This window comes from Merops nubicus, unplaced genomic scaffold (genome assembly GCF_000691845.1).
Source record: "Merops nubicus isolate BGI_N331 unplaced genomic scaffold, ASM69184v1 scaffold5596, whole genome shotgun sequence".
Classification (NCBI taxonomy): Eukaryota; Metazoa; Chordata; class Aves; order Coraciiformes; family Meropidae; genus Merops; species Merops nubicus.
In genome coordinates, this window is record NW_008615507.1 from 1 (window position 1) to 24,995 (window position 24,995).

At 43.5% G+C, this 24,995-nt stretch overlaps 1 protein-coding gene across 2 annotated transcripts; it reads right to left on the reverse strand.

Annotated features, from left to right (window-relative positions):
• Positions 1–3,263: 3,263 nt before the first annotated feature.
• A1CF (APOBEC1 complementation factor) lies at positions 3,264–24,477 on the reverse strand. 2 transcript variants are annotated; one of them, XM_008942533.1, is made up of 11 exons: positions 24,379–24,477; positions 21,061–21,195; positions 20,742–20,872; positions 19,040–19,278; positions 15,621–15,785; positions 12,116–12,213; positions 11,035–11,305; positions 9,284–9,468; positions 6,567–6,703; positions 5,776–5,909; positions 3,264–3,574 (listed from the first exon to the last, which is right to left on the reverse strand). In XM_008942533.1, exons 1-11 carry the CDS (start codon positions 24,475–24,477, stop codon positions 3,423–3,425), a joined length of 1,746 nt encoding a protein of 581 aa, XP_008940781.1. In that variant the 3' UTR covers positions 3,264–3,422. The 2 variants fall into 2 exon arrangements, with proteins under 2 accessions (XP_008940781.1, XP_008940780.1); XM_008942532.1 differs by having other exon boundaries at positions 3,423–3,574; positions 9,284–9,492.
• Between the last annotated feature and the right edge of the window lie 518 nt (positions 24,478–24,995).

The window sequence follows — 24,995 nt, forward strand, 5'->3', positions numbered from 1 at the left end:
CCTTCTGGGCTGCCATTGCACATTGGTTGCTCATGTCCAGTTTTTTGTCCACCAGCACTCCCAAGTCCCTTTCCATAGGACTGCTCTCCAGTATATCCTATCCCAGCCTATATTGAGTGCTAGTTACCCTGGCCCAGGTGCAGGACCCTGCACTTGGCCTTGTTGAACCTCATAAGGTTCATCTGGGCCCACCTCTCCAGCCCGTCCAGGTCCCTAGAGATGACATCCCATCCCTCTGGCACATCAACTGCACCTCCCAGTTTGATATTGTCTGCAAACATGCTGAGGGTGCACTCAATGCCACTATGTCATTAATGAAGATGTTAAACAAGACTGGTCCCAGCACAGACCCCTGAGGGACACCACTCCTCACCATTCTCCATCTGGACATTGATCCATTGACCATCACTCTCTGGATGTGACCATCCAGCCAGTTCTTCATCCACTGAACAGTCCACCCACCGAAACCCTAATTCTCCATCTTAGAGAGGATGTTGTGGGGGACCGTGTCAAAGGCCTTGCAGAAGTTCAGATAGACAACATCCGTAGGTCTTCCCTTGTCAGCTGATGCAGTCACTTGATTGTAGAAGGCCACTACAGGGTCAGGCAGGACTTGCCCCTAGTAAATCAATGCTGACTACCTAGGATTACCTCCCTGTCCTCCATATGTTTTAGCCATGGAGGACATTTAACAGTGCAGAAGTATAACTGCTGATTTTCTGCTGTGTGTGCATGCCAAGCGCATGTTGAAAACACTCTGGGCATTGGTGAGCAGCTTGTGACCTTGCCTGTCTGACCTCAAATCGATCCCAACAGAGCAAAGTGTGCTCTTATTTACCATGCATGAGATAAACCTTTCAGATGAAACTTGGGGTATAAAATGACCAAGCCATGTAGTTGGTTTAAAATGTTTTAATGATATTTCAAAGTCCAGCTAATGTCCTTGGATTACTCTAGAATTACAGACTTGCTTCACAGAATTTAATCTCGGTTATAATTTCCTTGTAACGGATGATTGAGTTGCCATTTTTGCTTCATTCTATTTAAACATTCATGATTGTCCTCCAGTAAATGGATAGTGTGATTTTTTCTCTACACTTCATAGTGTTAAAACTCTATACAAACATTGTACTATGCGTACAAAAATAAGTGCTCCATGCACACACTTTTTAATACTGCTTCTTGCCCTTTTCTTTGACATCTTTCTGAACTTATATAAATAGCTGAAAAAGCAGACTAAAGTTACTGAACTTGGAAAGTGAGAAACACTTTCTGCCAACAGTAGTCTTCCAGAGAGAGAGACCCACAGGGGTATGTTACTCATTGGCAGTCAAACACAACTTAAAAGACACAGACAGAAGAGAAAGTAAAGTCATGGTACCCATAACACTCTTGGTTATTTTGCTCTCTGTGACCAGGTTTGTTGTTTTCTGCAAACCCAAGTGAGAGGAACAGCAACCACAGAGGGCTTGTAATACCTTCAGGATCACCCTAAGGAGATACTTTATAAATAGAAAGGGTCTAATAGGACCACAAACTATACAGCTTATGTGTTTTTGTTCTATTCCTAGTGAAATCAAGTCAGCTAAAGCGTGAGAATAGAAAACATTTAGCTCCTGGTAGTCAACACCATGCCACAGGCCATTGTGCTTTCTACAGCTTTGGGGATGCACAGGAAAAGCTCCTCTTGATGTGATTTATATGGTCCCATGTTACCCCATCTAGACCAAATGAAAGATTTGAAGAGGGTGGATTTACGTTTGAAATCACAAAGCTTTTCACTGTGAGGGTGGTGAGACATTGAAACAGGTTTCCCAGGGAAGTTGTGGGTGCCCCGTTACTGGAGATGTTCAAGACCAGGTTGGATGGGGCTCTGAGCAGCCTGGTCTAGTGGGAGGTGTCCCTGCCCATGGCAGGAACTAGATGATCTTGAAGGTCCCTTCCAAACCAAACCATTCTATGATTCCATTGTTCGGGGCTAGATCTGTTGGAATCGGTGGGCATCATCAATCCAGTTGTAAATTCTCCCTTAAAATGCTTTTTATTTTTTGGTCCTAGACTGGGCAGATTCAAGTTTTCTTAGTGTGCATTACTATGTAAGATGCATTATAGAGGAGTAACACATCTGCTTTTGTTACGTAACACTGAGTTTCTCCTATATGTCCAGAGCATCCTTATTCCTGCTTCAGTCCAATGGGAAAAATAAATGGGTAATGTCCTCCTGCTGTAAACCAAAGGGTGCTCTCAGCAGGCCCAAAGTGTTCAAACACAACACCAACGCCAGTGCTCTCCAAAACAAGAGGTACCTTGACCATTGACATGAACCCTCTTCCACTAAATTCATTTTTGTGAGCATTTCAGCAGCCAGGAGCCCTACTTTAATGGGTAAAGCAGTGATGATAGCCAGGCAGGGCTCCTTCCATCCTGCTGAAAATGTTCCTCATATCTAATTTTATTCCTGTAGAGGTGCCTGTTATTACTGGGCCATAGCTGTGAGCTCTTGTGTTCTAATTAAGTAGAGAACTGGCCCTAATGAATAGCACTTTTCTGGTCCTCAACCTTAATAGTCCTAAAAGTTTTCCTATCTTTCACTGAATGTGCCATTTGATGGGAGGTGGGGAAAATAGGCTGTTATTTACTGGTTTGTGACTTGTAGGTATAGCTGGGAAGTAGCAGAGTATGAGGGAAAACTCCGCTGAATGCTTGCCTCCTGCTTTAAAAATCAAGTCAATGTTCAAGACAAGCCTGTTAGGCTGGGCAGACACATTCATGGTAAATTCTTTTTTTCCTTTGCTGTACCAGAATGAATTTAAAAGATGTTTGAGATATCCTAACACATCCCTGGCTGCTGGTGGCATAGGGTGCTCCAGGGCTGTAAGAGGCAAACCAAAGACCTCCACGCTGCCAAAGGGCAGCCTTGTATTCTACCTGCTGCTCTGCCAGGCTTCAGAAATTTTGTGGTGAATGGAGGAGAACTCCTAATGCACAAAAAGGTGTGCTGGAGACACCCCATCCTTCCCAGGTTCCACGTTGTCTGTGGGACCAACTGTTTTCAGCACAGGTTGTTGCTTGTAAACACACACACAATGGTGTACACACACACACACACACATGTGTATATGTATGTTTGTATGTATGTACACACACCTGAAAACAACTCATTTTCTGGGTTATTTCACTTTCTAGTGTGAAAATCTGATTTTGAGCTTTTTTTCCTATTTTTTTTTTTTAATTTCTCCTCTTCCCCCAAATATCTTTTTGTGAAACTGAAGAACTATGAGAATGAAATTCTGACTAAAATCTAACTTCAGGCAACAGATTAATTTAAAATCATGAGGGTGTAGGAATTACCAGACTGAGGTGTTTTTGTTTTTTTTTTTTCTGCCTGTGCTCAATTTAAGGGAACTTGATTAAACACAGGACTAATATGCTCCATAGCCATCGCTGCGGGCAGCAACTGCAAAGGCAGGGTAGGCTTCATAGGCTGCATACGTTGCTAAATCTTGTCCCATTGTCACTGCTTGTTTGAGCTGAGTGGCTGTGACAGTCGCAGCTGCATTAGCAATAGTATAGCCTGCAAGGGAAAGGAGGGGAAAAAAATGCAGATAATCAAAAGATGTTCATCATTGCCTGATAACCGTAGATGGTAAGACTTTGCTGTCAATGGGAATGATGTAGGGAGCAATGAGGTTGTTAATGGGAATAATCTAATTAAATCAAATAAGTCATTTCTAGCACATTATTTCTCCACGTTAAAGGCAATGAAAAAAGACTGGAAAATTAATTTTCTCACCTACTATTTGTTAAACATGCTGCTTGAAAAGAGCCCCTCCCAAATATTTTTCCTTTTCTTATTTCTGAGCTAAGATGGTGTTAATAGTGCTCCCTGTACATATCTTCCCGTGCATGGCATAAAGCAAGCAAGAAAATGAAGTAATATAGTGGAAATCTGAGCAGATTTAATGGAGCAAGTATGGCTTTGATACCCTTCACAGTCAAAATACTTGCAATTCAGGACAGTCATGTTAGAGAGGAGAGAAACTTCCTCTATGAAATGCTGGGGCGAAAATATTTAGTAAATGGGATTTTTTTTTTTTCCCATCAGTTTCTAATGGAAAATGTGGTTTCAACACTTCCAAATTTTCTGTGGGAAAATGTTAGCTTTGCTGATTTAAGATGAATCACTGGGGAAGCAAATATTGTTTGGGGTTGGTTTGTCTGAATGCAGTGTATAGCAGCTTGTCAAGCAGACCACAATATTTTGTTGTGAAAGAATCAAGAATTAAGCCAAAGCCCAAATTTGGGAAGAGCAGCTGGGTTACCCATTGGCTCTTCTGGACCAGGTTCTGCCATAAAGCTACATCTCCCAGGGTCTAAAATCTCTGACCAGCAAGCTGGGCAATGGGATCAACTCAAGGTCAGTCAGAGCCGAGGTCTTTACAGTGCTGGGAATGGAGATATTGGGCAACACTGAGAGCACACTGCCTCTTTGAAGGTGTTACCTTAGGGGAAAACATGAGAAATTCACTGTAATTTGGATATTGTGGCTACTCAAAGTATCTTCCTTGCATCAGCAAAGCAAGGTGCAACATTTCAACTAGGAACTGAGAAATCTGTCACTTAAAACATATCTGCCACCACCATGAGAGAAATGAGCTGCTACCAGGACATGGCCTGAGCTGAGCTGGGCTTCAGCAAGTCCTGCTCAAGGCCCAGTGTGTGTCGCACGTAGGAACTTTAATGTATGTCAGTTTGTTGCGTTTCCAAGACAAACAGATAAGGGGGGATGAAAGAAAAACGAGAGATTATAATTAAGCAGTAAGTGGAGACTGGATTCAATAAAGAGCCCATGTGGCTTCCACGCTGCGGAAGCCTGCGCAAACCCAGACAAATTGATTTTTCTGTGGCTTTTGTGGACTCCTGTGGCAGGAAGCCGGATAGATTTTTATTTTTTTTTTAAAAAAAAATCCATCCTTGAGACACTCCAAACAACTCAGTAGTATTGACTAATGCATTCCTCATGTGCAGTTTGGCATGCGTTGCTCCCGCTGCATTGGAATAACTGCCATGCTGGAGAGCACAATAAGTGCAGGGCCCGTGAGCTGGGATCAGAGCCCAGCTTTAACGCTTGTGTCATTTCTTTGGCGGACAAAATCAAAAGTGGTCGTTCAAAAGGAGCTGGGGGTGCTTGAGGGGGGATGGGTGGACTGTAAATCAATCCGCTGTGCATCTTTACACTGAGGAAGGTCTACTCCATCCCAGGTGGCATCAACCAGGCCACAGCCAGCAAGTCCAGGGAGGGAATTCATCCCAGATGTGGCACTGGGGACATCAGCTCTGGATCCTGCACACTATTTAGGGCACCCATTTGAAGGGAGGCATCCGCAAATGGGAAGAAGTGAAGGTGCATAGCTGGAATGGGATCCCAAGCAATGGGGGATCCCCATCCTTGGATACTGCCCAAAGTAACCTGCTGTAGCTGCAGCATTGAACCTGGTGAAAGCAGGGTCAGACCAGAGACCTTGGTGCCTCCAGCCTCAATTGCTCTGTGGTATGTACACTGAAATTTGGGTCATCCTGATCTAGGGATAAATTAATATGTAGTCGATAAAGATGTCATACACTTAAGTAACGTGAGTCACGATAGAAGCATGTGAAGGAGCCCAGCCCCATCTGCCCTCAGTGGCCAAAACTGGGTTCATTCTTGACATCCACAAGCAAGCAGCAGGAAGAATAATATTCCAGGAGACCTTCACTGTACAGACCTGCCCATACCTGGAAAAGCTGGTGCTGCAGGAGGCACCTCTGCTCCTTCCGTGGGAATCCCCAGCGTCTGAAGGGTGTATTCTGCTGCGTAGGTTTTGGCTTCGTCGATATAGGCACTGAGCTTGGGCGGTGTGAAGGGATGTCTGTGAGTACAGCAAAATGTTAGCTGGGCAGTTTTATTTTTTTCTCTAGGACTTTCCTGCAAGATGTTTTGATCCACTCATAGATGGCATCATCCCACATATCACGTGGAAACATTATTTTACTCTGACAATAGATTAACAAAAGTACTGTCCGTATAGTAGTCCAGTTTCTTTCCTGGGTTTATCAGGCCTGGCTCTTGTTTTGGACACAACATCCTTTACGAGCTTGTTGTGCATTTGCAGGCCAAAGAAATCCTGCTGCACTCTGGGCTTTTCTTTAAAATACACAGCAAACAATGTTTCAGGTCAGAAATGTTTAGAATCTTATTTGGAGCTGAATTATCAGCATGTTCCTCCAGGCTGCTTTCGCTTTCCCACAAGAGCTATCGTAGGCTTTATTTTTGTACTTAAAAACATCATTTTTCCCGATTGTTTCTGGCATTCTGTAATCTTTGCACCACCAGAGAGAGAGCATCAAGCACCACAGACATCACTATCAGTCTATTTTAGTTTGTGGATGTTTTTCTCTCTAATATGTATATATATTTAAACAAGGAAATAGAGACCTGTGCAACTGTATTTTGAGGAGAGATGCCAGACAAAATCCCATTAAAAGAAATAATCCTAAACCCCAGAAAACCTCAAATAATTACATACATGGTGGGGTTCTGGCTGGCAAGGGCAGGGATGGTGATTTTGTATAGGAAGAGCTGTCTTTGGTCTTGGCCAATTGCAGAGTGGAGCTGGTAAACGGGCTGTCCCCAGTTGTTTTTCTGGCAAATTTCTTCTAAGATCTAGAAGGAAGAAAAGGTATTTTTGCTCAAGTTAATTGCTGCACCCTCCAAAGTGGCTTCAGAAAAAAAGGCAGACAGCATACTATACTCTCTTTAAATCTGAATGTTTTATACTTTAAAAATCTGTTTAATTCCTGAAGTTAATTATTACCCTGTTCAATCAGGCATTTTTATCCTTTTGCTGATTGGCTGTTTTATTCTGTTATCAGTGTGGTTTTTTTTTTGAATTCTCCCCAGAAACTCTATCTTGCACTTCTATTTAACAGTGCTAAAACACTAGGGTTGCATTCCTCTTCACTGCTTTGATGCCTCCCTGGCTTAGAGGGTTACAGTGCATGAAAAGTCCAAATAGTCTTCTTTTTTAAAAAAAAAAAAAAAGAAAGAAAAAAGGCTGTGCTTCCATCCAATTAATTATACAGGCTTCAATAGGCGATTTCTGCTTCTGGTTTGAAAGAGAAATGCTGAACCATGTTGCCCCCAGCCCTTGCACAGTTTATTCCACGGTAATTGGGAATCACTGTCTGGAAATGCTCTTGCTTTGGCTTTGTATTGATTTTGTTTTTTTTTTAACCCACTATGTATGTGCTGTCCCAAATGAGTCTGAACACAACCTGGTGTTCTTGTGGTCACCATGTGAGTGTGCTTGGACCAGTGATTTTTTTTGAAGTAGTTCCACCAGACCTGGTGGTCAGCAGAGATATTGGGTCTTGGGTCTTCATGACCTTGGCCATGCTGCCAGCTGCGTGGGACTGGAGACCTCCAGGTACCTCCAACCTGCACCTTTCTGTGGTCTACGCTATTTAAAATTTTACACCTCATTTCCTTTACATTTGAAATGTAAAATTTAAGCGGCACTCCTGCTTGTAATTTTAAGGAGTTTTTAAGGTGATTTTGCTTAATTTTAAGGAGATTTTGCTTTTAATTTTAAAGAGAACCTATCACTCTCTACAATCTCCTTTGAGGGAGCTGGTGGGTGCTGCTCTCTTTTCCCAAGGAACAAGCGATAGGACAAGAGGAAACAGCCTCAAGTTGCGTCAGGGGAGGTTTAGGATAGATGTTAGGAAAAACGTCTTCCCTGAAAGGTTTGTCAAGGCCTGGCCCAGGCTGCCCAGGGAGGTGGTTGAATCACCGTCCTTGGATGTGTTTAAAAGTTGTGTAGATGTGGTGCTGAGGGACATGGTCTGGTGGTGACCTGGCAGTACTGGGTTAATGGTTGTACTTGGTGATCTTTTCCAAGCTAAACGATTCTATGGTTCTGTGATTTTGTAATTGTGGCTCCAGCTGAGGTTTAGCACTTTGTAGTGTAAATAAGGCAGTTCATTATATTTCTTGACTATGGCAACACTTGTTTCCTGTTGTCAACACCTTTATATGGATGTCAGTTTTATAATGTTACTTCAACATTTAGGTTCTCAATATTAACACCAAGTATGCCAGCTAGGCGCACAAAAAAAAAAAGCCCTCCATCATTCAAAGGTGCTGTTGAAACAGTCTCATGCAGCGGATGGGAGAGGCTGACCAAGTTGACAGGTATTAATGAGGCTGTCCTACTAGCCAGGCTGTTGTGACGCAAGCTGCAGCTGTTTAAGACCTGCTGTTGTGAAATACTAGCAGTGGTGGGTTTAGGGAGTGCAGCTGCTGGGGAAATGTGCCCCCAAAACTAGTGTTGCAAATGCTCAGCGCTGTTATTGCACTGTTTGAAATACATGCAACGGGAGCTTGGCGCGGATGGGAAGAGAAAAAAATGAATTTCACCTGCCCTGAGGCACTGCAGAACCATTCAGGTTATTTCACCTCTCTTACAGGTTGATAAAATAGAACAAAAGGACTGTGAAATTTTGCAGGGGAGGGAACCCCCCACTTTCCAGTTTTCTAGGGGAGAAAAGGATGTTTTTGTAGATTTTGGCAAACCTGATGCTGTGGCAATCGAAGTGTTAATAGACAAAGCTTTGCTTCAACATTCAGGGTGACGTTAGTTTCTCATTTTGCTTTGGATGATGTAAGGGGAAAGGAGGTGCTGTAACAGCCGGACCCTCAGAAATTGGAGGAATTTGTTGTGGGTTTATTATCCTCAGCCCTCATCCATCCATCTGGATCCCAGTCTTGCACCCACAACCACATCAAAGGCTCCTTGAGGAACCAGAGTTTCTGCTCTGGGCTGTGTTGTGCAGGCAGTTAACACCTCTTTTCTCAGAAATTATTTGAAAATGTACTTTGTTTTTCTGTATACGTGCATTCGTTCCTTGATAAAGGCCCAAGTGATGCATCCCATTTATCAAACCCATTTTGGGTGAGAATTTCTTTAGCCTCAGCCCTGTTATGGAGTGGCAGCCAGAGCTGGATTTCAGCTCGCACTCAGGGTCGTTTATGAAAACTCTCCTCCGAGCGAGAGCAGGCAGCAAGGTGGTGGGGTATTGCAACACACAGCTAGTGGTATTTTTGCGGTTTTTATGTCTTTTGAGATGCATAAATAGATTCAGTTATCAGTCCCCAGTGCAGATTCAAGCAGATGACCGCCGATAAGCAGTTTGGGCAAAGACAACCTCTAGCCAGGATACTGACTTCTTTCCATGCACCTACCTGAGGAGCGAGTTTGATCCCTTGGGGCTTTAGCGTGACGTGGTTCATCGGCGTGAGCTCCATTCCTGGCAAGAGGTCGTAGAGTTTATCCTCTGCCCTCTTTTCTCCTTTGAGCTGGTATCCGCGCCCCAGGCCTGTGTACGCCAGGTAGCCGCGACCTCCCAGTCCTCTAACTCCCGCAGCCCCTACAGGTACATTCATGTAAATTTCTAGGAATGTAAGAAGGCATTAAACTGAATCAAATCACCGGAAAAATTACCCTGATTCTTGCTGAAATGGAAAAGTTAGCTCCACTCGCTGAGTTTGGGAAGAATATGGGCAGGAGCTCCCCATAGCCTGCTGCTGGGATAACCCAGGCTTGACATCAACACCCTTTCCTTTTTGGGCTCATATGCTTGGGCAAGTGAGGATTTTTGTGAGGAGCTCTGCTTCTTTATGACTCAGTTTCCATCTTTTGTGACACCTTTCTACCTAGATTAGTAGCTGAAAGGCAGAGGGGTGACAGCTGATATCTCTTGCTACCAGTATAATTTCTTTTCCCTGAAATGAAACAAAAACCATTGCCCCCCACCCTGTTATGCTGCTGTTTTTTTTTTGTTGTTGTTGGTTTTTTTTTTTTTTCTTGGAGATCCTTGCTTGGGAGTCTGGGGAGATTGTAAGGCAAGAGTGTTTAAGGCAAAAGTGGTGGGCTATCACATCTGCATTTTTCCCAATGCAACCTTCATAGAAGCTGGTTTCATTTGTGCAGCTAAAAACGTGGCGGGCAGCAAGGGAAATTCCAGCTTCCCTGTGTCCTGCCTCAAGAAGAGGGAAACATTGGCAGGTACAGTCCTTGCCAGTCCTATTGGGATGCCACGCAGGGTTCCAGCCTACCAAGGGACCTGGCCATGGGCTTGGGGACACATGCTGACTGACATAGGTATCATCTTTGGATGGAAGGAAGATCAAATAGGCAGAATTATTCTTTTTTTTTTTTTTGCTATTCCCCAGGCTTGCTTCTGTACTTATCAAACAATGCCTGCAATGATATTTAATTCAGGGGTACCTGGGCATGGGGATTTGATTTGATTTCAGGTCTCCCATCTGAGATCAAAGGCAGAGCTCCAGCAGCTTTCAGAAATAGTCTCTGTTTTCCTAGACTGCTTATTATTAGGTTAATGATCCCTGACCCTCCCACTCTCCCTCCCCCACCCCCCAAATGGAATCCTTCTTCCAGAACACACAATTAATGGTTGTCTTGATTTGAGTGCTGATTCCCTACCCTGCATCAGGGCAATGTGACCTCTTTGGGAAACTCTGTACCTTTGGGCTGGAAAACTCCAGGACTGATAAAACTTTGCCTGGGACCTTCAAAGCAAAGAGGAAACACAGTGGCGAGCTATCTTGGTGGCTGGTTGAGGGAGTTGGCTTTGAAGAGGGGAAAGGAAAATTGTTTTAGTTGGTCTTCCCTGCTGGGGCAAAACTAGGAAGATTCATATTTTATTTATGCTGGACCAAGGGCAACCTGGAAGCTCTTTCAGGCTTGCTCTTGTAAAATGATGATTGTTTTTTTCATGCCCTGCTTTTTCTGCTGGAAGATTACTACACCTTTGGGAATGACAGAGCCTAAAAACAGTGTTTTCCATCCCTCTCTGAAAGGGGTCCAGCATCCAAGTCAAAGCCAATGCCCTCAACACGAGTCCAGGGAGCAGGCAACCAAGCCCCAGAGGAGATACTTTGCTAGAGCTGAGTATTGGCATGACAGGAGTTACCTCGGATCGATGGGGGACGGATGATACTCCTGTTGCTGAGCCCCTTGGTGGCAGGGAAATGGAGGTTGGGGATAGCTGCGTAGGCTTGGGGTGCATAGAAAACCGGGGCACCCAGGTAGGCAGTGGCGGGGTCGTACATGTGTCCAAAGGTGTAGGTGTATTCTCCTTGCAGCATGGTGCCTCTGCCGCCTGTGCCCCGGGTGTATCTGACGTAGCTGTCTTTGTCAACAGGTTTGGCTAATGTCACCTCGATCGGGGACCCATCCAGCACCTTCATGCCATGGTGATGTGGAGAGAGCATGAGAGAAGCACAAGTGTAAGTCTACAAAGTGCATGGAGTTTATCCTGTCTAGGGAGGCAGTTTCCACACAGGTTTTGCTATTGGGATGGGACGATGGCGAAAACCACCCCCCTAAAAAAGCCAAAATATCCTTCCCACAGGTGGAAGAAGGCACTGGCTAGGTAAAGGCTTAATGCACTGAGAACCCCCAGCCTTGACCCCTGCCAGGAGAGGCTCCTTAACCTAATTAGCACCGTTATGAAGCCTTCAAAAGGCTTTGGTTCCCTGAAAAGTAACAAGTAAGTCAGCGAGATTGTACGTGCTCCTATGGAGAACAGCAGCAGCACTAAAAATAGGAGCTGGGTTAACGCCTCTTTGGGAACAGCTCTTGCATTGCTGTGCCGTGAATTACATGCAGTGCAAGAAGTACCGAGTACAGCAACCTCCCTGCAAATCTGCATCTGAATTTGGAGCAGATGTTTTGGGTTGACCTTGCTTGTCCCAATTTGCCATTCACACGCTGCCCTACGAGTGCTTTCGTTGGCAGACGTGGAAGAAGGATGTGAGTGTGAGCCAAGGGAACCCATAACCCCTCATTTGCTAGTCCTTGTTTCAGCTTTGCTCTGCTGAAAACTTTTCTTCCAAAAAATGAATTCAGGAGTATAAAAGCAGCCTGCAAAGAGAGAATAGGGCTAACACCTCCAGGATGGTTTTGTAGCTAATAAACCAGGCAGCTTCGTTTCAGCTGTGTATAATATCCTGCCCCTAAGCCCCATGAATTAGTATTTAGAGCAGCTTTACCTTCCCGTTCAATGCTTTCATAGCTTCCACTGCATGTTCTCTTTTATTAAAGTGCACAAAGGCGTAGTCTCTAATCTTCTTTACTCTCTCTACAGCACCTGCAGAAAATGTTGGGAAATTTGTTGGACATGAGTACTAGTTGGAAAATACAGATCTGAAAGGGCAACTGTGTTGGGTTATGAGAGCAAAGCCCGACCAAGCATAAAAGAACAAGAGGATGGTGTCATCCTACCTCTTACAATGCATGTGCCTTGGGAAAGGAAATACATAATGGTTTTAGTATTTCAAGACAATCTGGAAGTATTTGGGGTCAGACACCAGTAAGTTTCCCATTAAAGTGGAGTGGTTTTCTCCTGTCCAAAATGCTCTGTTGGATGCTACCTTTGGTCTTGTGTCTCCCTTCTGTGACAGACCACCAAGATGGGATGGCTGAGTGGGACATGCAACAGGCCAGGATTTGGTGACTTACAGGTAAGACCACTATGTGATTGCAACCTCCATGGTTTTGTACATGCATCATACAAGGTACCTGGAGGCAGCTTCAGGAAAGCTGATGTTTCTGCCATAAACCATGGAGGCTCCTAGCCATTGACTCAGGATATTCAGCAAGAACAAACACCCAGTCCTGTTTGGGACAGAGCAGTCCTGAGCACAAGGATGGGCTGAGACTGAGAGAGCAGCAGGTCTAGCCTTAAGAAACAGCATTTCCCATGCAGGTGAGGCATCCCTGGGACAGGACCCCAGGTGTTGAGATGCCCCAGTTCACCTGGACACAGCCCCATCAACCTGTTGCAGATGCATTGTTTGGGAACAGGGTTGGGCTGGAGACCCCCATCCTATTGCCTTCAGCTTGAATCTGTCTTACAGCTCTGTGATTACCCAAAATAATTAAAATGTATTGGCTTCTTGTTCTTCTCTTCTATGTCCATCCTCTACAGATTTCCTTTTCCTCTGTCAGCTGCTCTGCTGCCAGGAACTTCCTGGAACTGAGACGCTCAGCACTAATAAGTCTGTCTCCAAAACAACTGCACCAGCCCTATTCCCTGTGGTCACAAGCTGTAGACATCTGCCTTTTCTTCTTTAATTGTTCATCTTCCCCACTCTTGCAGGCCACCAAAACTGTAACACCTCCAAACATATCCTTTGGAAAGATGGCCAAGGGGTGCTGAATGACTCTTCTGTTAGCTTCTTACCCTTTAAAGCTGAACAGGTGCACCGGGAAATGTCATATTGCTGCAAAAAGCACGTACTTAAATAACTGCAGGAGAAAAGATATTTCTTTGGAGTTCAGGGGGAGTCATTAGGAACTCCAGTGGGCTAAATGAAGCCTGTCCCAGCCTATAACCTGAGCAGCCTGCACGTCTTCAAAATGCCACCACAACAGTAAGCAGCACTTTGTGTCCTTCTGGGATTGGAGGGTTATTTTCTATGCCTTTAGTTATGGGAGTTATATGCTGATTCCTTGTTTACAAGTCAACATTTTAATGAACTCTCTGTGTTTTGAAAATCCCCCTTCTGCCTCCTTGAAAGCTCTCTGATCCCCACCTGAGCTGCAATTCTTGCTCTTCCCTGGTTCTGCCTCTGCTGGGGGAAAGCAATGTGATAACCACCCTCAGGTCCTCTCCACAGAGACACCATCCGTGTCACATTACAAGGGAAATACTGTTCCCTTCAGTACATTTGGAGAGCATGACCTTCCTCCTGAGAACTTTGCAGGGACTAGGGAGCAAGGGCAAGGCTTTTCAGTGAGGCAAGTGGTGTGTATCTTTATAGAAGGCATCAGACACTGAATTTGGCACAGGTTTAAGGGGTGATACTTGTACTGTATTACAACTTGAGATGCACAAGCAGCGTTCCCGGTAGTATCTATGTAGCCTGTAGTTATGTGGTAATTGCTCGGTCGGGGGACTTCTGGATCATAACTTTCTTGGTTAAGATAATTTTTTATTGAGTGATTTGTTATTGTCGAAACAGCTTCTTAGTGAACTGGATCAAATGTACACTTCAGGCAACCTGTGCTGAAGTGTGACACAATGAAAAGGCAGATAACCGAGGGGGAGAAGTGTATCGTTTCAGACCCTTGCTGACTGTTTTGATTGTAATCTCACTAGAACGTAAACTGCATCTGCTCTCCCCAAAGCTCAGGTTTTGTTGCTCTGATGCACATTTTTTTTTGAAAGCTTGGCACAGCTTTGAAAAAGGCCTTCCTGGTTTGATCAACAATAAATCTGTCTATTTAAAAACATAACAAGAATTTCCAGCCTGAGAAGTAAAATGATATAGTGATGAAAGGAAAATTAAATATGGTACAGATCATCTGTTGTTGCACTAGAACATTTATCTTGGGGGCCAAGCAGATGACTGTTATCAAAGTGTTAAATGGGCATAAATGTGTTCCTGGTAAGTGTGAGCAGTTTAGGAGCAAAACTGGGTAAATAAAGGAGGAAACAGTTGATAGAGTGGGATGGTACATATTTAACTTAGGGGTAAAGTGGGATCTCTAACAGCCTGGTGGTGACTAAAAGTATTAGTGAGAAACATTAAAAGGACAGAAAGGACTCATAAAGAAACCTCATAAAGACCTTTGGGTTGCAGCCTGGTACAAAAAAAAAAAAAAAGGAAATGTATAGAAAAGCAAAGTTAGTGAAGGAAAAATGAGGCTCTGTAGTGTATTTTAAAAAATTAATAGGAGGAAGTTAATAGGAATGAGATGAAAGGTGATTTCACCTTGCCAAGCATAAGCTACTAATGCCTGATGCACTGTGTGGCTTGGAGAGTTGCAGAAATGGGTTATTTTTACTTTGTTGGTTTTGGTTGGAATTTCCTAAAGCTGGAGCAACTCAGAAGTAAAATCTCCTTTGAAAACCAGAAGGATTTTTATTCCCAACAAATCTACTTACTTTTTGAAAAATCACACCCTAAGCACGTGCAATACATGCCACGAAGGAGTATTGTCATATGCTGCATCAAATGGTAAGTTATGATTATTCACAAATTTACAGAAGAACGTGGGTGTTTTTTGTATGAACGTGATAGAATTCAGAATTTGCATAGATTAGATAAAAAGCATAAAGTAAAAATATGTAAAAAAAATAAAAAGTGTATTAAATCACTCTAAGTTCTATCACCATTCTTGGCCATAGGACAAGAATGCTGAGATCACCCAGGTGTTTCTCTCTTTTTAAGAAAGACTGAAATGTTTCAAAGTAATTTTTGTGATGCAGGCATCCCCATACAGCATTTTGGATCTCTTCCACTTGCCAATAATTTAGAAAAGAAGTGTGGCGCTAGCTGGAAATTAAGCAGCCCTTAATGGGATGACATGATGTGTGTGTTGGGTGCAAGCCTTCTGCCTGATGATAATTTCTATGGTGTTACACATGAACGTTTTGCAATGGAAAACTACATATTTTTATTTCTTCCTTTGGCATTTTATGAATGGAGAAACAATTCCATTTTCAGTAGCAGTACTTATTTAGGAGCTATCATGCCAGTGGGTTCCTACCTGGTTTGATGTTGTTGAACTCCTTTTCTATAGTCTCTTCAGTGGTCGAGAGCATGAGGTTCCTCACATAGAGAATTTTTACCGATGACATGGTGTCTTCATCTACCTCCACTTCTGGTTCTGCCCAGTCAACGGCGATAGGGTGTCCCCACAACTGGATCCTCCCTTTAAAGGAATTGGCACGATCAGTGTTGGGCAAGCTTTGGTTCAAAGACTATTTCATGTGCAGTACGAAGAGCAGAATAGGCCAGTTCTACAAATGCAATCAAAATAAGCCTTTCTAGCCTCAAGCATTGCTGCTTTGTTAACTCATTTCCAAAAGCAGATGATCATATGTTGAGCATATTCCTGCAAGTACCTTAGAAGCCTGGAGAAATGCAGCATCCAGAATTAAGGAAGTGAAACTATGGCACAATTCATGATTTGCTAATGGCCATATTCTCTGGAGTGCTCTCTGAAGGGAAATAACTTAATGAACTTAGCAAAATCCCTCTTGGCTGCAAAAGTTTAATTCTCCAGATAATAGGAAAGGGATCCAGAAATCCCAGCTGGATGAAATGAGTGTAAAAGCAAGGATGTCTCTGTGTGCCAGTATTTAAAGTCTTACTGTCCTCGCTGGGTGAAGTTGCAGAAGTAGTAGAAAGGATGGTCACAAAAAGTAAAGAGGCATAAAATAGGGTGTGGGCGTGGAGGAGAGACCCATGGGCTTTGCACACACTGGATTGAACCACTGAGGGGCAGAGAATAAAAAGAGCAAATAATGAGGTAGTTAAAGGAAATATTGTCACCATGTTATCACGCTAAGTTCCATAATAATTTGCATTATGTCATCTAATCTGTTAAGTAATTGATTAATCAATTAGTGATGTTTAATATGCAATGAAAACTGACTGTCACAGCCTTGTTTCAAAGCCGTGGGAACCATACTAATGAGCAGGATGCCAAGTAAAACAGAGGGACCTCTACATAGTGAGGATTTCTTCAACTCTGGTCTTCTCCACATGGCAATGATACCTCTTTCCTCCTCTTTTTCTTCCCTGTCCCGTCTACACATCTTGCAGGGAGATCGTCCTCCATTTTCTCTTCAGGAGAGAAGAGAAAGTTTGAATTCTGGCCACCAACTAATATCCAGAGGCGCAGGTTTCACACGCTCTATCTGTGGCTCGCTTTTTCTCTGGCAATTTTAATCGGCCCAGCAGCTACTTCTTTGGATATAGAGTAGGGACCATTTTCTGTCTTAGCAGAATGGTAAGTGTTAGAGATTCCTTACAAATAATAATTTAAAAAAAGTCTGCCCCTTCTACAGAGTAAATGGGTCTTTCTGTGGTTTTGTCTTCCTTCCTTCCATCCTTCCATCCTTCCTTCCTTCCTTCCTTCCTTCCTTCCTTCCTTCCTTCCTTCCTTCCTTTCTTCCTCCCTCCCTCCCTCCCTCTTTATCTCTTTCTTTTCCTTTCTTTTCTGAATCCTCTGAGGCCTTGATTATGCTAAAGGAGAGACTCAGGGATGCATATACTGATAGAGGGAAAATCAGTGTCTTGCAGAAAACTTTTTGCTTTATCTTACATCTCTGCTTGGATAACCCATTAAAGATGGGATGGGAGTTCCAAAATAGAGGAAATTAGAGCACAAAGGTATAATTGGGAGACATATTTTTCTATATTGAAAGTGAAAATAAACTAATGGAAAGAGGCTGCTCCCTGCTAGGAAGGCTTATGAATGACCTAGAGTTGTGGAGCAAGGTTGGGCTGATGTTCAGCTTTCAGTGGTGCCCAGTTTGACTCGGGCTATTAGTGGCCAGAGATAGATGGCAGCCAGCTTCAATGAAGGTCATGTGCCCATTTCTAAATTGCCATTTTCTGTTCAATAGGGGAAAAAATGACCTGGCTGACTTGCAGCAAGGAGCTAAGCTTGATGCTTGCACTAGCCTCTTGCTAAAACCCAGTCTTTCTCCACCCTCTTGTTTAACCAGGAGACAGGACCAAGTTTTCATAAAAAGCATCTTCCACTTTGAGTATTTCTCTCTGTCCTACAAGGCTCCCTCAAAGAGCACCAAAGTTCAGAGTAAAGGAAGCACCTTGATAATGATATTCAATCTCACATTCATGCAATGCATCAGCTGGAGACAATTTCAGTTCTGGCCTGAAACTTTTTTCAAGTTCTTCCTGTATGTTTACAACATCAGAAGTCTCTGTCTCCTGCTCAGGCCTTTGAAATTCCATAAACCGTTTACCGAGATATCCCTAAATTGGAACTCATTTTGCATTGCACGTCTGTTCAGGGCTACATGCTCATTCCATCTGTTTTGCTGCCTTTGCTCAGGATTTCAAGTGTTCTGCTCCCTCAAGGCTGCCATCAGCAGCCGTGGCTGTGCCTGCTTCTTTCTTTGTTCTCAACACAGAAACCATGGAAAAGTTGTGCTGAAGCACAGACTAGCTGAATATGTTCCCACAGTCAGGGTGGTGTTAAACTGATGCAGAAAATGTAGAATTAAATGAAAAATAGTGTGAGATATCCCACAATACCTGAGCATATTCAGTGCTCAAAATCATGCTTGGTTTTTTACAATAAGAAAAAAGGATTTAAATTACTTGGGATGTTTCATGGGCTGCTGTCTAGAAAGAGTGGAAGAAGGCTTACGGGTGATGAACAAGTCTCAAAACAGAAGGCTAATTGGATTCTTCCACCAGCAAGGGAGCTGGCTTTGACAAAGCAGTGCAGGAGCTGCTGAACATAAGCAGGCATGAGAGATCTGGTGAAATCTCTGCAAATGCACTCAAGAAGTGGCCCCTTCATCTAGCACCTGCCAAACCTCTCTCTGCTTCTCAACGGTCTTTGAACATCCCCCTGCACTAAACTGCATAGACTTATTCTTTATGTTGTTTAAATCCTAAAGCAATTCCTCTTTTGAATTTTTCTTCCTTCTTGGAAATAACTATTTTGCAGAATATCCTCAGTACATTCTCAAGAGTGACTGTGTTCTTGGATGCTTTCCTGAGTGATTCTCATTGATAGGTAATAATTTGGGCTCTTTGATATAAACCCCAAGATAACCACAGGATAATACATATCCCCCAACAGAGCTGTATGGATACGCACAGCTAAATCCATCTAGCTGTATATTTAATAATTTCAAGTTCCTAAATGAAGAGTATGGATAATGAGCATGGTGCTACATCAGGATCTGTAGCGAATCATCCACCTTGCACCCCAGAGCCAGGGTGACTCCACCAGCCAGCCGTGGTGTATCAGGGTCCTTTCTTACTCTGAGTGTCCCTTTCAGCTGAGAGGAGAAAACCCAGCAGAGTTCAGCTCCTTGGGTTCCTGGGTCCTCTGGGGACTTCGGTCTCAATGCAGCTCAATGTCTACATAGGTGACCCCTGAAATGAAGCCTCCTCACCACATTCACCATCTCTACTAACCTGGGAGCAATTTTCTCCTGGCCATGGCTGCTGCCCGATGGCTTTCATATTCCACAAAAGCAAAACCCCGGTTTTTGGTTTTATCGGCTGCACTAGGGTAGACAATGACATCCACAACTCCATCCGTGACTTTCTTCATCTCTGCTAAAATTTCCTCCCTTTTCTTCGTTTTGGGGATCCCTCCCACAAACAGGCGGCAGTTGTCCACACTGGCACAGACTCCGAGGAGACGCCCGTTCCTGAGTATAAACAACATTGCTGGTTTGTCAGGAGTCAGAATCAGTTCCCAAAGAGAGGGAAAAATTAAAATAAACCCCTCCTTCTGTTCGAAAACACAAAGTCAAACATAAGGCCTCCAGCAGCAGGTGTTTGGAATACTCAAGCATTTTTTCTCAATGCAAAAGCTAATGTGATGTCTGCCACTCTGCTAAATTTGACATCAGAGTAAGGCAGGACAGTTGAAATGAAGGATTTGAGATCAGGCAGAAAGGAAAAACAAATTTTGGTTTTGCCTCCTGGGATTCTCCCTTTTGGTACTTGCAAAAAGGGCTGCTACTAGGCAACCGTACTTACCACCCATGGTCATGGCAGTGACTTTTGTGTTGCCACCAGTATAAGCCAGGATTTGTTGTGTTCACCAGTGACTTGTAGCTTCCTAGTTGCCATTAGGCCTCACAACTGAGGTGTTTTGGGGAAAAAAAAAAATCCCTGTCATGGAGAGACACCATTTGGGGACTTACTAATGCCAACTATTGTGCAGACCCCAAAGTAAAAATTTCCTTACATGTACTTTCTTCACCACTTTGTGGTCCAAGTACCTCTTGCATATCTTGAGAAGTTAAAGACTTCTTTAGAAGAGACTTTGGAACAAGGAAAATAAGCAGATGAGGTGGCGGTGAATGAAGCTTGATCTTTAAGACCTTCCAAACTCTGATTAAAAATCACATTTTCAAGCCCCCCCCTGTGAGCCTGCTGACCTGCTCTTCCTTAGCGTTGCTAGTAAAGCAATTTTCAACCCACCTTTTTTTATTAGAAACAGACCCAAAAGACCTAAAATTGCCAGAATGGTTTATCTCTAAATGCTTCTAAGCAGAGACATCTACTCATCCCACTTTGAACTGGTAAAAAAACATTAAGTGTGGTTGAAATCAAAACAAAACATATTGATGGGCCCATATGTTGTTGACTTCTGGGTGTTTTGTTCCAAATTTTTAGTCACAAACATGAGGACTTTTTCTGTTCCTATCTATTAGGAAATGTCACTGTTTTGCCAATTGGTTTCCATTCTATCTCACTGTTTTTTGCAATTGCTCTGTCTCCTAGAGCGTATCTCCAGTATAGGTCATGAGAGAGATTGTGAATAGGAATAAATCAACAAAAAACAGCACAGAGGGGAACATGGAATAAACAACAGTGGTTAGGCGAAAGTTAATCCAAAGCAAATTGTTTTTTCCAGTGTTCTGGCAGAGTTTTTTTTTTTTTTTTTTTCTAAGGAAAAAATTTCCTGCAAACGATTCTGGCTCTGATGAGTCCTACATACTGCCTTTGTCCTCTGGCATATAGCAATGACTGCATGGGGAGACAAGAGGTGATTTCCTTTTAATGTTTAGGTATCTAAATAACCTTCCTTTGGGCTGTAAGAAAAACATGTGTCTTACATAAAAACACATATTTAAAGTTGATGTGAAGGTGTTTGCCATACCTAATTTCATAATTATTGAGTTGCTTTATTGCATTCTTCGCCTCTTGTTTATTCGAGAAGGTGACAAAGGCATAGCCCCTGTTGTTGCCATTGAAGTCCATCATCATTCTCATTTCATAGATTTTACCAATCTGCAAATAGAAAGAAAAAGATTTGTCAGCTAGGTGGGAGGTGATTAAACAAGACCAAATGCTTTCTTGACCATATCACGTCAGAGCTCCACCAGTAGTCTGGGCCAAATCATCTCCAGTTCAGCCTCAAAACGCAGCTTTGATCATCACTACCCTCTGCAATACAACCCCCTGCCGTAAAGTCTTACCTTTTCACACAGGGGTATAAGTTCATCTTCAAAGAGGTCTCGGGGCAGCTTCCCAATAAAGATCTCACACCCCCTCTCCGGCGGAGGGCCATCCCAGCCAGGTGGTGGTCCTCCATATTTCCTCTGCCCATTTTCCTGCCGTGGAGAAAAAGAAAAGAATGGTTTAGATATAGATTTAAAATACAAATGTAACCAATCTTTTCCTAGGGAGTGACACTTTAGACACATTCTTTTACCAGTGGGCTTGAGGCAGACACCCTCCTTTGCTTCAAGGAGTCTCTTCACAGACTCGTCAGAGATAATGTAGTGATTACTGGCTGCCCCCTTGCTGTATCTGTACTGAAAGGCTTTGATAACCCAGTTAATGGTTATCAGTATGCTGGGGATGCACTGGAGAAGGGTCTGGTTTGACTAGCCAAGTTTTGCTAAGGAGCATACATCAGTGTATGTGCTGCAACTCAGATTGTTATTTCAGATGTCCAAGATGTAGACAGTCAAATACCTCCTTGGGAAAGGTAGGTCTTCTTGGCTACGAGAGGTGAATCTCTGTGGACTGTGTGTTAACTGTGGACCAAGTAATATAACACTTGCAAAATTAATAACTTGTCATGATACTTTATCCAATCTTAAACAATTCTTAGCAGTGACATTGCCTCTTATTTCAGTAGTTATTGGAGAGCTTCCTACTCTACAGACCAAATAAAAGATACCAGAAGGACTGTGTCTGAAAGCAGGACTTTCCAAAAGCAGAAGGCATCTGTGTTAGCATGGGGAGAAAACTAGGGATGAAGACAGAATTTTGGAAAAAGACATGGACAGAGAGGAAGGGGCCAGCCAGGGAGCCCAAGGCATCACTGGCAGCAGGTGATGCTGGAGCTGCTCAAGGCCCCCATCAAAAGGTATTCGTGTCAGCAGCTGGGCTTAGTGAAGAGGTAGCAATACTTGGCACGAGGCATGGTGAGGACCTGGGCCTGGAGGTGGGCCTGGAGAAATGGTGCACCTCAGCTCCCACACCTTCCTGTATCCAGGAGTGGTGAAGCCCTTTCTTTAACTGTGCTGGGAAACTCAGGGGGAGCCTAGCTGGGGATGAGGTCTGGACAGAGGAGATGAAAGAAGCAGCCCCACAGTGTGGACAGAGAGGGCCATGGATGGTGGGAGGCCATGTGAGAGGCAAAGGATGACCCCTGCCTACCCAGGAGTTTCTTTAAGCTGGGAGCAAGTCTCAGCCCCAGATAATATTCAGAGATGTGAAGACCATTCAATATTTACTTTTTTTTTTTTTTCATTTTTTTACTAGGTGAGTGTGGCTGTGTTATCCTCTCCTATTTTTAACCATCTTTCCTTCATACTCATGCTTTCTTCCTCTCCTTCCCTCTCCTGTCCTGCAGCCATGTCCTGCTCCCAGGGGAGCTGGGATTCTTCTCATTTTTCTATTTTTGGCTCCCTGATCATCTCTGTAGTAATTTCCCACTCTAGCATCATTCCAGGCAAGTGAATGCCCATACAGCTGACTTGAGAGGAAGGCCTAAAGCATGTAAGCAAATGGGGATCTTTGCAGGAAAATAAGAATATACCACAAGCTCTTTCAGCTTTCCTGAGCCTGTAACAGGCCCTAAATTCTCTATGCTCATTCCTGTTTTGCAAGAGATTTCAATATAGTGATGGATTTGTGGAGACATTTGGATTTGTGAATGAATTCTTATATCAAGTCTAACAGGAAGACCACGATGTTATATGCTAGATTTCTGCCCCCAGTTTTGCTGAGCTGAGTATGTTGCTGGCATGGGATTTTTCCATCTCTTAGGCTATTTGTTAGGCGAAGACAAAAAATGATGGTTATGGTTTGTGTTGTCATCGTCTGCAATCTGCACTGGCATGTCAGCTGGAGGAATGCTGAACTCATCGATAATGGTCTGAAAAATGGCCAGAGGAGTCTTATTGTCTTACTTTACACCAAGTGAGAGACAATCAGGGTTTGTTTTTTTTTTTTCCCATTTTATCAATGTCTGTGGTATAAGTTTGTGAGGAGGCGCAGCAAGAAAAACAGTATTCCCTCAATCCGAAGTGTCTTCATTTGTTGCTTAAAGGAGGCAACTCAACAAACTCTTGACAAGGTGTCTGGAGGGAAGGAGGACTTCATCATCCACTTCACAAAGATGAGTGACCCTAGCATGCACTGAGGAAGGTGTTTGGTTGCACCAATAGATAGGTTAGAAGAAAAACTCAAAGAGATGTGGAAAAGGAAATTAGGAGAGGAAAAAAAAAAACACTTAAAGAAAAGATAAAATAGCAGGCTTGGCATGGAAAAGGTAGGGAGAAAGAAGGTGCTGGGGTGGAAGAGGAGGGGTTGAGGGTTGAAAGCTGTGGTGGAGGAATGACCTAGAGCCAGATGTGACAGTATGAAAAGCTGAAGCCCAGGATAAAGTAAGCCACGGTAATTATGAGACATGATCTATCTTCAGGTAAAGCAGAAAGCCTCCTCAAGGGCAACAAACCCAGCTGCTGGCCTGGTCCTGGGGTGCACACAGGATTAAGGGCTATAAGAAAATGCTTTTCCCCAGGAGCCTCTGTTTTGGCTTTGAGCTGCCGTGCACTCTAGTGCTATGCAAAGCCAGACAAAGTTCAAAGCAGCCACCTGCCCAAAATTCAGTATTTTCAGTTACTTCTTCCAGGATGCAAAGTCAGTCATTTTAGTGCCCAGCGCTTTAGAAAAATTAGCTTGTTTTGCTCATACTGACTAAGAAAGACTTCTTCAGATGGCTGTTGAAGGAATGACATGGCCAGTCTCCACCTGCCCTAACCAGAGGAGGCTTTGCACTTGAAGACCTTGAAGAGTAAAGCGGGAACAAACTTTTGGTGTCTGGGCAGATGAGGCACCTGCCTCACATGCACTTATATGTCTTCAAGGTTCTGTACAAAAGGCAGATCTAGTGGTAACATGTTGGACTTTCTGGACCTATGCTCTTCTGAAACTTTATTTAGTGGGTTTTCTTTGCAGCACTACCAGTGCAGCCATGCCTTTGAGACAGCAATCCCAACCTTTCCCAACAGTTAGCAGTGCCCAGGTTTGTTTTTTTCCCCCCCCACCATTATCACAATATGTCGTCAAGCAAAGAATTCCTAGAGGAACAAGAACTGGCTTCATAAAAGACAGCATCTATTGCATGTAGTTATGTGCAGCACATACGCTAGAGAAAAACGGAGAGAAGAACGAGCAAGGAGTGCTTCACGTGCACAGATTTGCTGCTCAAGTGCAAGGCATGGCTTCAGGAGGAAGGCAGACGCTGCGCACGAAACGGCGTGACCGTGAGTTCCTACCTGGATCAAATTATATCCCGTTCGCTGAATTAAGGCACGGAGGGCGGCTTCTTTCTGTGTGCCGGTCAATCCATCCCCGGATTTGTGATTTGATTCCATTGTGAGTGATTATCAGCAAAAAATCAGGTTAATTAGGGGTGCTCACTGCAATCAAATTTAAGATAAATTAAATAAATTAATATGGCTAGGAGGAGAAAGTCCACCCTCCTGAGAAAGTTATCAGGATCCTTCCTCCTAAATCAGTTATTTTGAGATAAAAATAAAACAAAGCACCATAGACTGTGGATAAAGCAGAAATATCCCCCCTCACATTGCATGAAAACAAAGAGCATTTAAACCTACAGTCAGATTTTGGAAAGGGCTCCAGTGAGACACAAAGAGATATTATATCGAATCGGTGCATGTATCTTAGGAGGGAGACATATGTAAGATCCCTGTGTTGAGTCCACGACAATGAGTTCCTCATCACATCTCATTGATGCTGGGAAGAGAGCCTTCCACAAGCCATATCTGTCACTTTATGAGAAACAAGACCTAGGTCCAGATTTGGCCTATTTTTGAGAGTCAAGAACATGAGAGAACTTCAGCTCTGTATCTAGGTTCAGGGCTGGAACAGC